Source organism: Ochotona princeps, chromosome 9 (genome assembly GCF_030435755.1).
Source record: "Ochotona princeps isolate mOchPri1 chromosome 9, mOchPri1.hap1, whole genome shotgun sequence".
Taxonomy (NCBI): Eukaryota; Metazoa; Chordata; class Mammalia; order Lagomorpha; family Ochotonidae; genus Ochotona; species Ochotona princeps.
In genome coordinates, this window is record NC_080840.1 from 51,891,670 (window position 1) to 51,908,018 (window position 16,349).

Sequence of the window (16,349 nt, forward strand, 5' to 3'; positions counted from 1 at the left end):
CATCAGCTGGCAGAAGCTGGCACTGGGGACTAATTCTGTCGAGTCAAATCTCAGGACCACCCAAAGAGTGCATAAACCGGGACAGAGAGACCTGGGAGGGAAAAGTGGGTTCCCCCTTCTTGGGTCACTAGTCCCGTGGGAGGGCATGAAAACTAGGACGGGGGCTGGGATGGCTAGATAGAGAGGCACTCAACAACATCTGTGAGGGCTGGATGGTTGAGTTGGTTAGATAGAACTAAGCTTTAATACCCATTGACAAGTACCAGAGCCAAATGGGATGGGGGACAGACTGGTCTTCTGCTATACATACTGGCAAACCAGGGTAGGGGGCGGGCTTGGTGGGGGTTATTGTGGGTCGCCCCAACTAGGCTGCAGCTCCCACTGGTTGATGTAAGGGCCGAACCAGACTGGACTGCAACACCCATTGGTTCCAGTGCAACTCGGGACTGAAAACAGAACCAACCCAGCAATTGCAACCACCAGCTGATCGGGGTGATGGACTGTGCCGGGCCCTGTGCTTGCTAGAACATATAAGAATCTAGTCTGGGAATACCTCAAAGTATCTTTGGAGATCTCCCCAATCGAACTGCTGGACTCAGAACTCTAACCAAGAAAAGACAGAAGACAGAACAGGACAATCATTCATCTCAGCTATATGTTGGCAGCAAATTATGGGGCAAACGGAGACTTTATGATGGACCATATCAATCGGTGGACGACCTCATCGAGCGAAACTGGCAGCGATTTATAACTGGAGAACTATCAACACCACTCGAGCACATATCTCAGAGCATGCCCCACATCCGAGACTTGGGGTGGGCGGGAAACCGGGTGGGGCTTCTCCCTCAATATCCCCCTTTACCTCAGATACATGATGGAAACAATATGGACATTATAGCATTACGCACTTTCCTATGCCCCTGAACCTTTTTTTTTTCTTCTTTTTCCTTTAACTGTAATTAACTATGTAAAAATTGTCAACAATACAATAAAAAGAAAAAAAATAAATAAAAATAAATAAATCTTTCAAAAAAAAATATAAAATTAAAAAGTTCAATTCTAGAATCATACCACCTAGAATCAAATTCTGGCTCATCCTTTCATTTCCTCAACCTATGTGACTGGGATGTATTATATAACCGTTGTAAAACTCAATTTCCCATTCTTCAAAAATAAGAGAGTAACATGCCTCTTAGTGTTGATTACCAAATCAGATAATCAATGGAATATACTTATCTTTAGTGCCAGCTTATACCATCAAAACTGTTGACCAACAAGACAGTACAGTGCAAGAACTAACTTGCTAGTGTTTTTTTAGTGTTTTGGCAATCACATTATCCCTATAGACTGGCCTATATTTTTATGAGTGCTTAATGGAATCTCATTATTTGGTTTCTGCTACATTTATAAGGAACTATATTCTCAGTCACTAAAATTAGATGATACTAAAGATATTTAAATATCTTATTACCCTGATCAACCAATTTATATTTATCAGAACATGCTTCCTAAAAACTTCTCATGATCCACAGTTTCAGGTTCATTCAGACAGTTGTTAATTTACTTGGCTCTGTCACAGATAATACACACAAGGAAGGCTTCTTCTCACACTTACAAGAGTACTTCAAAAAGCCTGTGGAAAATGGGACTAAAAACTAAGATTTGTACAAAATTTTTTTAATTAATGCATAATTTTTACTGTGGTATGCACTTTCTATAAACTCATTTTACAGACCCCTTCTTAACATATAAAACCCTAAATCCTAAGTCCTCAGCACCAAAACACTACAACCAAAAAGCTGTGGATGACCATTTTAACAGATCTAGCCCAGGTAAAGCGAAATGTGACTTTCTGACAATTGCCACTGCTAAATAACTTATCATTGCTCAGGACTTCTAATTTCAGTCAATATGAAGTACCAAGAACCACAGTTACCCCCCAGCATTAACTAACTAAATATACTAACTAAATATAGTAGGAGCTGTTATGGTTGGGGTTAGGACCCAGTGCATCAGACCATGGTTGCTCCATTTCCAATCCTATTACCTAGGATTTTCCCAGGCCTGTGGCCTGGGAAAACAGTCGAGGATAGACAAAAGCCTTGGGACCCTGCACCCACATGAGAGACCCGGAAAAAGCTCCTTGCTCCTGGCTTCAGATTGGCTCTGCTCTGGCTATTGCGGTCACCTGGGGAGTGAACCAGTGGACAGAAGATCTCTCCTCTCTGTAAATCTGACTTACAATAAAAAAATAAATATATATGTACATATGTGTGTGTATATATATATAAAACAAAGAAAATACAGGGCCCAGTGCAGTAGTCTCCCGGCTCAAGTCCTTGCCTTGCATCTGGCAGGATCCTATATGGCCTAATTCCAGCTACTCCAGTTCCCTTCCAGCTCCCTGCTTATAGCCTGCGAAAAAAATAGAAGTCTTGGGAACCTATACCCACATGGGACAGTCAGGGAGGCTCCTGGCTCAAGGCTTCAAATAGGGTTAGTTCCACCATGCAGCAATTTAGAGAGTGAACCAGTAGACAGAAGACTTTGTCTCTTCTCTGATTTTCCAATAAAAAAAAAAATAGACACTATAGAACAAATTCAATAGGAATCAGATGTTATATAAAATTACTATATTTCTACACTATTTATACGAGTACAGCCATCTGGCACTTAAGTTGGCTTTTAACTACAAACTCAATTTCTTTAACAGAAATAGAGCTACTCTGATCATCTCTCTTTCTGAGCTCGCTAAATAATCTCCATCTTTCAAAAAATTTCCCGACTCTAACAACATTATCAACTTTATTGCGATAAATTATTTAAAATGTTCATTTTTAGTCCTTTTAATATCTGTAAAATCTACAATGAGGTCCTCTCACATCTGACACGAATACTGTTTTGCACGTCTGATATCCACTTTTTTGCTTTTGCTCTTCTGCTTGCTTTCACTTTAATTTGCTCTCCTATCCTAGTTTCTTACAGTGGAAGCTTAAATAGCTGACTTGATTCATCTTTTGCAACCATTTAAACATTTGGCGCTAATAAATTTCCACCCTACAGTGTGTCACGTGTTTCACACAAATTTTGATGCTATACTTTCACAATCAATCAGTTCACAGTGCTTTCTAATTTCTCATCTGATTTATTCACTAACTCATATTGACTATTTTAGAAAATTAAGTTGTCAGATTTTGAGGGATTCCTCCAGGTTACTCTTTTGTTACTAATTCCTAGTTTTCCTTCATTATGCTCAGAGAAACTATGGTTTCAATCATTATACACTTATTCTTTTTTTTTTTAAGATTTTATTTATTTTATTGAGGAGCCAGATCTACTGAGAGGAGAGAAAAAAGGAAGATCTTGATGCAGTATTACAGTTCAAATTCAATCAAGATTCTTTCCTTGCAAACATATACCAAGCATGGAGTCCAGCTACTTATTGTCCAGATGGGTTGAACAGTTTCTTGGAGAGACCATTTCTGGTCCGAAGTTAGAGCTGATAATAATATAAAAAAAAAAATTTGTAGGAAAAAAAAAAGGAAGATCTTCCAACCACTGGTTTGCTCACCATCTAGCTGCAACGGCTGCAGCTAAGCCGATCTGAACTCAGGAGCTTCCCCCAGGTCTCCCACGTGTGTGCAGGATCCCAGGGCTTTGGGCCGTCCTCGACTGCTTTCCCAGAGCACAAACAGGAAACTGGAACGGAAGCGGAGCAGCCAGGACACAAACTGACGCTCATTTGGGATCCTGGCAGACGCAAGGTGAGGATTGGGCCACTAGGCTATCGTGCCAGGTCCAAAGTAATTCGGTCTTGTTTTATGGCTCACACAATTATCTAGCTTAGTGAATACTAAGTGAATATTACTATCAGATAAAGTTGACTGATAGTATTATTCAAACCTTCAATATCCTTACTAACTTTCTATATGCCTCTTGTATTAATTCAGAGTGCTGTTATGAATTACGGATTTAGCTCTAATTATAGATTTCTCTATTTCTCCCTGAATTTCTGTCAACTTCTGCTACATATATTCGGAGGCGCTATTATTATGGGTCTATGTATTTGAAATGGTTATGTCTTCGTAAATGACTCCTTTGGCTTAAAATGAGTACAAAATACTGCCACTAACTCTTACAGTTAGCAGGTGACACTGCAGAAACAAATTGACATGATCTCTTTAGCTTCCCTTATGTCCAACATGTTTGTAGAACTCTCACCGTGTCATCCAGACCATCTATATGCAAAACCACTGTTTTGGCACGTTTGTTTGTAGTTCCCAGAAAAAACTGAGCTTTCCTTCGACGTGAATTCATTTCATTGAAACTATCACCATCTGCCATATTAGAGGACTGAAGAATGTCATAGATTTCAGAGGCCAGAAGTTTTGTTTCTCCTGGAGTTGTAGTTCTGAAAAAGAAAGACATACAAATAGATGAATTAGTTTTGCCACTTCTACTCATCCTGTAATTTTATTTCTCAACTTTAAGAAGCCTTATTTTCTTCACCTTAAAAGTAATACAAATGAAACCTAGAATAACCAATAATGTTTTTAAAAAGCATCTTGCATATCACAGCCTTCTAATTCCATTGAGATTTCAAACCAATCACTACAGTGGCATAAAAAAACATTTACTAGAAATCATTAATTAAATAGGAAACGAACAAAATCATGCTATAACATGTCCCTGGATTATCACTAACATAGACCCTCAACTAGAAAGTATCCTGATCCTCCAAAAGATATAATATATAAAAATTCAAAGGGAGAAAATAAATTAGGATAGGAAATTTTTAGTGTATTCTTTCCTTAATTCACATTTTTATATCTTTTATAAAACATATAAACATGTAAACTCAACAAGCTAAATCTCCACTTTCAAAGCACTGGCAGATCCATGTCCCAACTGCTCCACTTCAGGTCCAGCTCCCTGCTTATGACTTGGGAAAGCAGCAGAGGATGGCCCAAGTCCTTGGGATCCTCTACCCACATGGAAGACTCAGAAGAAACTCTAGGCTTTGGATCGGCTCAGTTTAGCTCCAACCACTGCAGTCATTTGGGGAGAGAACCAGTAAATTAAGTTCTTTCCCTGTTTCTCCTTCTCTCTCTAAATCTGCAAATAAAAAATGCTTCAAAAAATGGGACATACTTTAAATAAATAAATATATATACATATATATATATAAAAATCAAGAATGAGTAGTAGTACTTGTATGTACCTAGACAAAAAAAAATGTGGTAAAATGTTAAAATTTGGAGAACACAGTATGCTGGAATTGTGTCTGCTGTCTTTCAAAGTTTTCTGTAGGTCAGACATTATTTCCAAATAGAGCTTTTAAAAATAAAAAAAAACTAAGAAAAAACATAAAGAAATGATATGTATGTTTTTCATCTACAAAGGCTTCAGAAAGGACACACCACCATTTATTAAAGCTTATTACTGTTTTAAAATCAAGAACTTTGCCTGCAATGCCAACACCCCACAGCAGTGTCAGTTTGAATCCCAGCTGTTCCACTTCTGATCTTCCTAATGGCCTGAGAAATCAGCAGAAGATGGCCCAAATGTGGGATATCCAGAAGAAACTCCTGGTTTCCAACTTTGCCCTTAGGCAAATTACAGCTATCTTGGCAGTGAACCAATGAATGGAAGATCTCTCTGACTCTCTCCTTTCAAATAGATAAATATTATAAAAAGAGAGAGACCGAAAAAAAGAGAGAGAAAACAGAGAGAAGGGGGAAGAGACAGGGAAAGAGACAAACAGGGAGAGAAAAACTTTAGAGGCTGGCCCTCTGCCTTTCAGCACCGGGATCCCATATGGGCTGTGGTTCTAGTCCTAGCTGATCCACTTCCCAGCCAGCTCCCCGTTTATGGTCCAGGAAAGCAGAAGATGGCCCAAAGCCTTGGGACTCTGCAACCATAGGGGAAACCCAGAAGAAGCTCCATACTTCTGGCTTCAGATCAGATGAGCTCCTGCTCTTGCAACCATTTGAGGAATGAATCAGAGAACGGAAGGTTTCTCTCTGTTTTCTCTGTCTCTCCTCTCTAAATTTAAAAATCTGCCTTTAAAATAATAAATAAATAAATAAATATTTCAGAAAAAAAGAACTTGAAAGAGCAGGCATTTGGCACAGTAGTTAAGAAAGACATTGTTGGGCCCAGCACGGTACCATAGTAGTTATAGTCCTCGCCTTGTACGCGCCAGGATCCCATATGAGCACCAGTTCTAATCCAGGTGGCCCTGCTTCCCATCCAGCTCTCTGTGGCCTGGGAAAGCAGTCGAGGACGGCCCAAAGCTTTGGGACCCTGCACCTGCATGGGAGACACGGAAGAAGCTCTTGGCTCCTGGCCTCTGACTTCGGATTAGCTCAGCTCCAGAAACTGCGGCTGCTTGTGGAGTGAACCCTTGGATGGAAGATCTTCCTCTGTCTCTCCACCTCTCTGCATATCGGCCTTTCCAATAAAAATAAATAAATCTTTTTTTTTTTTAAAGATTTATTCATTTTTATTACAGCCAGATATACACAGAGGAGAGAAAGAGAGGAAGATCTTCCATCCGATGATCCACTCCCCAAGTGAGCCGCAACGGGCCGATGCGCGCCGATCCGAAGCCGGGAACCTGGAACCTCTTCCAGGTCTCCCACGCGGGTGCAGTGTCCCAATGCATTGGGCCGTCCTCAACTGCTTTCCCAGGCCACAAGCAGGGAGCTGGATGGGAAGTGGAGCTGCCGGGATTAGAACCGGCGCCCATATGGGATCCCGGGGCTTTCAAGGCGAGGACTTTAGCCGCTAGACCACGCCGCCGGGCCAAAATAAATAAATCTTAAAAAAAAAAAAAAAAAAAAAAAAAGGCACTGTTAGGACTGCCAACAGTCCTTACCAGAATTCCCGTCTCTGCCTTAGATCCAGCTTCCTATTAGTGGAAACCCATGCAGAGAGCAGCTACCGGTCCATATACTACTCAGAGCCCTGCCACCCATGTGAGAAACCCAGCTTGGATTCCAGGCTCCCTGTTTCAACAAGGACTAGCCCCAGCTGTTGGGGGCCTTTGAGGAGTGAGCCAGAAGATTAACATCTTTCTATCATTCAAATAACAATAAAATTAATTTTAAAACTTTCAAAAACCAGAACCTTAGCAGTTCCTCAGATGAAATTAAATATTTCAAAGTTGAGATCACATACTTTATTCAAACGGTTTTCTATAGTATAACCTGGTTAGATATCCACAGATGGTTTCGGAAGTACATCTTGGGGTGGATACTGGGCATTTGAGAGACCTCCAGTCTTTATCCTGAATGACTGGGTTCAATTTCTGGCTCAGCTCCCAATTCTAGTCTCCCAGGAGGCAGCAGGTGATGGCTGAAGCAGTAGGGTTCCTGTTATCCAAACTGGGTTTCAGGCTCCAAACTTTGCCTGACCCAGCCTTGACCGCTGGAGGTATTTGGGGGAGTAGACCACTAGATAGAAGATCTATGTTACTACCTCAAATAAACATAAGGGAACTTCAAAAAGAGAGAAATTCAAATATGAATTAACAAAGATCTTAAACTGGATCTAAAGTTATAAGCTACCATCTTAAAAAATTATTTTTCAGAAAGCGGTCCAAGACTAAAAATATAATACAAAAGGTTATATCCTTTAATGAGGCACTTTTATTTATAGAAGAGATTAAAATTAGAATATCATATGAGAGTCATTCTGAGTGACAGAGAAGTGAAATTCTTTTCACAGTTACGAACTAACGTAACAACTGTTTTAAAAGCAACCTAACTGCCAATCTCTGCACCAATTTGACCTCAAGCAAAAACTATTGAACACTGTCAAAATTTTAGCAAAATTCTCTAGCAAAATATGTGATGGCAAATAAGCAACAAAAATTTTACGGCTGGTGGGCCTCAGGATGGGGCATCTTGCTCGGATCCTGACACCAGCCACCATGTGCACATGGTGAGCTGTCCCCGGGCCTGCCTGGGTTCAGGGGCTGCTTCCTTTGGGGTGAGTACATCTAGGGGGGAAGTCTCCGTGACTGGGTAGGTCCGGGGGCCCACCCACCGCCCTCATTGGGCAGTGGATGGGACTGGGGAGGGGTGCGACCTTGGGCCTGGGGGTTTAAACTTCTGGCAGCTTCCCGGCTGCTGGTGGGCCTCAGGATGGGGCGTCTTGCTCAGATCCCGACTCCAGCCACCATGTGCACGTGGTGAGCTGTACCTGGGCGGCCAGAGCGCCACTTGGCGCTAGGCTCTGCCTGCTGGCCACCTGGCCGGGGAGCTCTGGGGTTTTGGTTCTTTGAATCGCTGCTTAGGTAGCTCCAGGTTGATCCCACTGTGCTTCTGGGATTTGAGTCAATCCTAAAGATTCCCAATGACAGTAACTCTTCCTTTGAAGAACTGGTAATCACTGAACAATGCTGAGCACCAGTTCATGCAAAAGCTAAGGGTCGGGGCTTGTCCAGCAAGATATCCTATTACCTGACATGATGATGCATCAGGAGACTGGTCACATTAGGCAGGGCCATAACATTAACTAGAACTTGAGAACCATATCCGAGGGTAGATTCTGTGGGAGATGTGTGGGCCACACCCTGTGGAAATTCTAGTCTCACGGGTTAGTTCAAGTGTTTGGGTGGTGATGGACTGAGCTAGGTGTGACGAAGAAGCCTGCCATCAATCACAGGTTAAGGAACTGACAACAGTCTGGACTGGTCAAGACAGCAGCACCCGAATGTGCAGCCTGAATAGGGTGTGGGGTGGGCCGGGCTGCAACATTCACCAGCTCATATGTGACCAAATGGAAGGCCAGACTGTGCTGGGCACTGGCCTAAAACCCAATGGCATGTATGAGAACTGGGTCTGTGAGTGGATCAAGTGGAGGAACTTGGGAAACTCCCCTGGTGAGTCATAGCTCCCGCTGGTGGACATGTGGTCCAGACCTGGGGGTCAGACAAGCTGGGCAAAGTAGCTCCAACAGTTGGCTAAATGTAACTTGGTAATGAAACAGGATGTACTGGGCAGGACTGAGCAAACCTGAGCCTACAAGCGAAACTAGAAACCAGGATGGAACACAGGGCATGCCGAGCTAGGCTCTTGCACCTATTGGTCTGCATGAGCCACAGACACTAAGCCACAGTGTCTAAGGCAGAGGCCAGGACAAGTGAGGGACTGAGCCAAGCTGAGTCAGAACAACCACTGGTATGCGCGTGATCTATGGCTGGGAACAGGCCTGGTTGGGGAGCTAAGGGAACACCCTAACTGGGTTGAAGCTCCCACCAAGGGGTGTATGTGCTGGAATGGGGGCTGTGTTCTAACTAGGAAACAGTCGTAGTCTCCCGAGGCACTAGTGTGGACTGGGACTGGATGCACCACACCAGGCCAGACCCCAACACTGTCTGGTGTCCTGGAGGACCAGGGTAGATGTGGGACTGACTAGGCTAGGTCTCAACCCCTACTGAGCTGTATGTGGGTATGGACGAGCCATAGCTGGACTGAAACATCCAACAGCATGAACCAAAATCGGTTGAAAGCCAGCCAAGAAAAGCCACTGTTCCTGCTAGCACAGGAGGTGAACTGAGTAGGCTGGCTCATGGACACCCTGGTATGCGCAAAATCTGGCACTGGGAGGGGTTCTGATAGAGGAGCCTGGGCAACTCCTCTGGAAGGACACAGACCCTGCAGGTAAGCGCAAGAAGCATGATAGAAATCAGCTCAGAATAGGCCACGGAAAGTTTCCCACTGGCATACTCTTGGCATGGGTCGGGGGCAGACCAGGCTGAATCAGTTCATGTCATCCACTGGCAAATCCAAACACCAGAACAGTGTGGGTCGAGCCAGGTTTGGTCGCGACAAAAACCAGTGCACAATATGGTACGCCAGGGTGAGGTTGCCTGTACTGGATGTGACTGCAGCACCCAACCAGCACGCGTGAGAACCAGGAAGGGAGGGCGCAGAGCCGGCAGGGGGATTAAGGGGCTGGTCCCCTCGCCGGACAGCTACTCTCACTGGAGAGCGTGGGCTGGGATGGGGACCAGACCAGACTATTCAGGGCTACAACACCTATGCGCCTCATGTGGACTAGATTAGGGAAAAGCCAGGCTGGGTGGACTATTCCTGCTGGTGCAGGCATAAATCAGAGTGGGTGAGGGCTGTTTGGGCTTAGCCACAGCATCAGCTGGCAGAAGCTGGCACTGGGGGCTAATTCTGTCAAGTCAAACCACAGAACCACCCGAAGAGTGCATAAACTGGGATTGAGAGAGACCCGGGAGGGAAATAGTGGGCTCCTCCCTCTTAGGTTACTACTCCCGCGGGAGTGCATGAAAACTAGGATGGGGGCTGGGGTGGCTATACAGAGAGGCACTGGAGGGCTGGATAGTTGAACTGGTTAGATGGAACTAAGCTTCAATACCCACTGTCATGTACAAGAGCCAAATGCAATGTGGGACAGACTGGACTAGTCTGCTACACATATTGGCAAGCCAGGGTAGGGGGCGGGCCTGGTGGGGGCACCCAACAACATCCATGAGGGTTGGATAGTTGAACTGGTTAGACAGAACTAAGCTTTAATACCCATTGACGTGTACGAGAGCTGAATGGGATGTGGGACAGACTGAACTAGTCTGCTACACATACTGGCAAACCAAGGTAGGGGGTGGGCCTGGTGGGGGTTATTGTGGGTCGCTCCAACTAGGCTGCAGCTCCCACTGGTTTATGTGAGGGCCGAGCATATGCTGGGCAGAACCAGGCTGGACTGCAACATCCATTGGTTCCAGAGGAAGACAGGGCTGGAAACAGAACCAACCCAGCAATTGCAACCACCAGCTGATCAGGGTGATGGACTGTGCCGGGCCCTGTGCTTTGCTAGAACATATAAGAATCTGGTCTGGGAATACCTCAAGGTTTCTTTGGGGAATATCCCCATTCGAACTGCTGGACTCAGAACCCTAGCCAAGAAAAGAAAGAAGAAAGAACATGTCAATCAACCACCTCAGGTATATGTTGGCAGCAAAATACTGGGCAAATGGAGACTCTATGATGGACTATGTCAATCAGTGGATTCTTCAACGACCTCATCGTGCGTGGAGTGGCAAGACTGGCAGCAATTCATAACTGGGGAACTATCAAAACCACTTAAGGAAGTATCTCAGAGCATGCCCCACATCCGGAAATTGGGGTGGGTGGGAAACTGGGTGGGGCTTCTCCCTCAATAACCTCCTTTACCTCAGATACATGCAGGAAACAATATGGAAATAATAGTCTTACCCACTTCCCTATAGCCCTTGAACCTTTTTACCGTAATTAACTATGTAAAGATTGTCAAAAATATAATAAGAAAAATGAAAAAATAAAAACATATCAATATCAAGGGCCCAGCGCGGTAGCCTAGTGGCATAGGTGCCCCAGTGGCCCCACTTCCCATCCAGCTCCCTGCTTGTAGCCTGGGAAAGTAGTTGAGAACAGCCCAAAGCCTTGGCACCCTGCACCCTTGTGGGAGACCTGGAAGAAGCTCCTGGCTGCTGGTTTAGGATCAGCTCAGCTCCAGCCGTTGTGGGTGCTTGGAGAGTGAACCAGCAGACAGATCTTTCTGTATGTCTGCCTTTCTAATAAATCAAGTGAATTTTTTGGAAAAAAATAATAACAGGGCCCAGCGTGGCAGCTAGTGGGGCTAAAGTTCCTGCCTTGTACATCCAGGATCTCATATGGGCGCCAGTGCATAGCCTAGCTGCTCCACTTCCCTTCCTGTAAGAGCAGCAAAAGATAACTCAAGTTCCTGGGCACCTGTCATCCTGGCTCCTGGCTTCAGACCCATCCAGTTCTGAGAAGTGGATGGAAAATCTCGGTAGGCTAAGCCACTGTCTGTGTCACCAGCATCCCATGTGGGCAACAGTTTGTGTTCCAGTTACTGCACTTTTCAGCAGGCTCCTTGCTTATGGCCTGCGAGAGCAGCAGACTTAACTCAAGTTCTTGGGCCCCTGCACCCACGAGGGAAACCTAGAAGACACTCCTGGCACCTGATTCCTTGCTTCAGGTCAGCCCAGCTCCAGCCACTGTGGCCATCTGGGGAATAAACCAACGGACAGTGGATTTGCATGACATGCTGAGACAGAGAAAGAGAGAGAGAGAGAGTGAGTGTCTGTGTGAGGCCCAGAAGAAGCTCCTGGCTCCTGGTTTCAGACTGGCTCAACACCAACTGTTGTGGCCACTTGGGGAGTGAATCAGCGCAAAGAAAATCTTCCTCTCTGTCTCTCCTCCTCTCTGTATATCTGAATTTCAAATAAAAATAAATAAATCTTAAAAAAAAAATTGGACACATAACCCAAATAACCCACAAAAGCATATCAGAATCAAAATTGTGATAAAATTCTGTATTAACAATTCTGTATATATTTAACACAGTCCATTTCTCTGCTGTAATAGGAAACACTATCTATTGGACTTACTTTTGTATAACGTTCTGCAAGCTCAACATCATACCCAATTCTCCTTTCATCTTCTCTCTGTTCGCACGGCATTCTGCCAAATATCGCAGAGCCTACGGCAAGAAAATCAATACATTAATTTACATGTCCACAGTGCTAAATTTACTTACTGAAAAAAAAATAAAGAAAATTCAAGTTTTTGTCTTTTCTAAGATCACTTAATTTTGAAGTTTTGGCACCTCTCCTTTTAACAAAATATTTAGCTCATTTTAACAAGATATTCAGTGGCCGCTAGTATCCTTACAGGCATCAGGTATAGCTTCCAATCCAACTCCCTGCAACAGTAGTGAAAGACAGTTCAAGAACCTGGATCCCAGCCACTCATGTGAGATGAAGTTCCTGCATCCTCCCCTTCACTATTAGGGCTGTTTGGGGAATGAATCAGTGGGTAACATCTTCCGTCACTATGCCTTTCAAGCAATAGCAAAAAACAGAACAAAACAAAAGGATCCATTTGAAAGACATTTTAACAGAGAAAGCGAGAGAGAGCTTCCATGTACTGTTCATCAGCCCAAATGGCCACAGAAGCCCAGAACTACACCCTGGTCTCCCCATTAGTAATCAGGGCCCAATTACTTGAGCCATCTTCTGGTGCTTTCCCAGGTACAGCAGCAGGTAGCTGGCTACAAGGCAAACAGCTGCGACTCAAACCAGCTCTTGGTTTAACAACACTTGGAGCTGTTAAACGTACATGTTTATCGGGCCAGCATTGTGGAACAGTGAGGAAAGCTTCCACCTGCAATGCTGGCATCCCAGTGGGCACTAGTTTAAGTCCTGACTGCTCTGCTTCTGATCCAGCTCCCTGCTAATGTGCCTGGGAAAGCTGTGAAAGATGACCTTTGTAGGACTTGGACCCCTGCACCCACATGGAAGACCTGGAAAAAACTCCCAATTCCTGATTTAGGATGGGCCTGGCTCCAGCAGCTACAGCAATTTGAGTAGTGAACTAGCAGATGAAAGATCTCATCCTCTCTCTCTGTAACTGAGTTTCAAATAAATGTATACATATTTTAAAGTATATGTTTAGGGTCCAGCATAGTAGCCTAGTGGCTAAAATCCTCGCCTTAAACATGCCAGGATCCGATATGCCGCTGGTTCTAATCCCAGTGGCCCTGCCTCCCATTCAGCTCCCTGCTTGTGGCCTGGGAAAGCAGTCAAGGATGGCCCAAAGTCTTGGGACCCTGCACCCACGTGGGAGACCCAGTTGAAGCTCCTGGTCCCTGGTTTCAGATCGGCTCAGCTCCGGCTGTTGCGGCCACTTGGGGAGTGAATCATTAAACGGAACATCTTTTGCTCTGTATATCTAACTTTCCAATAAAAATAAATAAATCCTTTTAAAAAGTACATGTTTAGTATTTTTTTTTAAGATTCATTTAGTTTTATTGCAAAGTCAGATATACAGAGAGGAGAAGACATAGAGAAGATCTTCCATCCAATGATTCATTCCCCAAGTGGCCCCAACGGCTGGAGCTGAGACCATCCAAAGCCAGGAGCCTGGAACTTCATCCGGGTCTCCCACACAGGTGCAGGATCCCAAAGCTTTGGGCAGTCCTCAACTGCTTTCCCAGGCCACAAGCAGGGAGCTGGATGGGAAGTGGAGCTGCCGGGATTAGAACCAGTGCCCATATGGGATCCTGACATGTTCAAGGTGAGGACTTTAGCCGTTAGGCCATCACACCAGGTTCCATGTTTACTATTTCTTGCACATGTTCTTATTTAGAGACCTTGTTTAGCTACTTACACGCTACACCTAAATATTACAATCTTTAACACACCTCCCAAACACTGATCGTTCACTGAAAATCTTGTACCGCTGAGAATTCTACAACCCAAAATTATGCCATTTCAGTTCACTGATCTTCACATTTACCAGTCCTTTACTTTCCATTTGTGAAGTGTCTAGTCATCACTGAACACATGCCATGAATGGCACAGTGTTCTGGAAGTGGTGCTTCAATGCCATACTCCTAACTGTGGCTCCTGACTCCAGCTTATCACTGCCTCAGACCTTGGGAGGCAGAGGTGACAGACTCCAGCTTATCACTGCCTCAGACCTTGGGAGGCAGAGGTGACAATCTGAGCAACAGGATTCCTGTCAACCAATGGGAGAACTGGACTGTGTACCTGGCTCCCAGCTTTAGATCTAACCCAGAGGCAGTCACTTACAGGCAACAACAGAAGGAACAAGTAGAGGAGAGCTCGCTCGCTCTCTCTCAAAGAAAACAAAAAGAAAGAAAGAAGGAATGTGCCATCTTATATCTTCTTTCACAACTACTCCCAGTATGACATCTACTACAGCCCATAAACAATGAAGTGCTGGGCCCAGCACAGCAGTCTAGTGGCTAAAGTGCTTGCCTTGAACATGCCAGGATCCCATACAGGAGCTGGTTCTAATCCCAGTAGCTCCACTTCCCATCCAGCACACACAAAAAAGTCTGCATCAAGCAGGTCATCATCATATGTGCAAAAACACTACTAAAAGTCTCAGTAAGAAGACTCGGCATGGTGGCCGAGCAGCTGAAGTCCTCGTCTTGAACGCTTCCATTGGGCACAAGTTCTAATCCCAGCTGCCCCAATCGCTTACCATCCGGCTCCCTGCTTGTGGCCTGGGAAAGCAGTCGAAGGCAGCCCAAAGCCTTGGGACCCTGCACCCGCGTGGGAGACCTGGAAGAAACTCCTGGCTCCTGGCTCCAGATCAGCTCAGCTCCAGCCGTTGCAGTCACTTGGGGAGTGAATCAGTGATGGAGCATCTTCCTCTCTGTCTCTCCTCTTCTCTGTATATCTGACTTTCCAATAAAAATAAATCTTAAAAAAAAAAAAAAAAAGACTCAGAAGGGCCCGGCATAATAGCCTACTGGCTAAATCCTCGCCTTGCATCCGCCAGGATCCCATATGGGCTCCAGTTCTTATCCTGGTAGCTCTACTTCCCATCCAGTTCCCTGCTTGTTGCCTGGGGAAGCAGGAGAGGATGAGCCAAAGGCCTTGGACCCTGCACCCGTGAGGGAGATCTGAAGAAGTTCCTGGCTCCTGGCTTCAGATATGCTCAGCTCCAGCCATTGTGGCCATTTGGAGAGAAAAACAGCAGATGGAAATCTTTCTCTCCTTCTCTCTAAATCTGTCTTTCCAATTAACAAAAAAAGTAAAATTAAGCAAAATAAAACAATATTATTTGAAACAAAGTGAATTAAAAAAATTTTAGAACAGGACAGGAACAGTAACCTAGTGGCTAAAGTCCTTGTCTTGCATAAGCCGGGATCCCTTATGGGCGCCGGTTCTAATCCCAGTTGCTCTGCTTCCCATCTAACCCTGCTTGTGGCCTGGGAAAGCAGCTGAGGACGGCCCAAACCCTGGGGACCCTGCACCTATGTGGGAGACCCGCAGGAGTCTCTTGCCTCCTCCAAAATCAGACAAAAAGCATTAATCAGAGAGAAACAAAGATAAAAATTATCTCATTTTTCTCTTAGAAATTATACAAGTCTGAAGACTGTGCAGCAGTATCTCTGGAAGTACTGGAGGAAAGTTTCACTGCTTCCTAAGAAATGTCAAAGTTTTTCAGGTGAGAAAAAAATTGTATCAGCACAAATCTATATTTATATTAACGGACCAAAAAAAAAAAAAAAAAAAAAACACCAGAAATACGAGACTACGTATATAAGACATCAAAAAAATTTTTAATGTCTTTAAAAGATAATTATTTTAGCAAAAAAAAATGCACTGTAGGTGTTTAAATTCACATAGAAGCAAAATGAATGATAAAAATAGCACAAAGGAGAGAGGGAGAATGGAAGCACACGGATACATAACACATGCTGTGCACGACTGGTTTAAAAAGTAGGCTGTCAAAATTAAAAGCATTTATTGTAAAACCTGCTGCAACCAC

General features: G+C 44.4%; 1 protein-coding gene across 1 annotated transcript in view; it reads right to left on the reverse strand.

Moving 5' to 3' along the window:
* The window catches only part of ARMC1 (armadillo repeat containing 1), a 34,899-nt gene that overhangs the window by 4,906 nt on the left and 13,644 nt on the right, over positions 1–16,349 (reverse strand). The window contains exons 3-4 of the mRNA XM_004588013.3: positions 12,431–12,522; positions 4,222–4,411 (exon numbers count right to left, since the gene is read on the reverse strand). Coding sequence (XP_004588070.1) covers positions 4,222–4,411; positions 12,431–12,522 — 282 coding nt within the window. The remainder of the gene's footprint in view (positions 1–4,221; positions 4,412–12,430; positions 12,523–16,349) is intronic.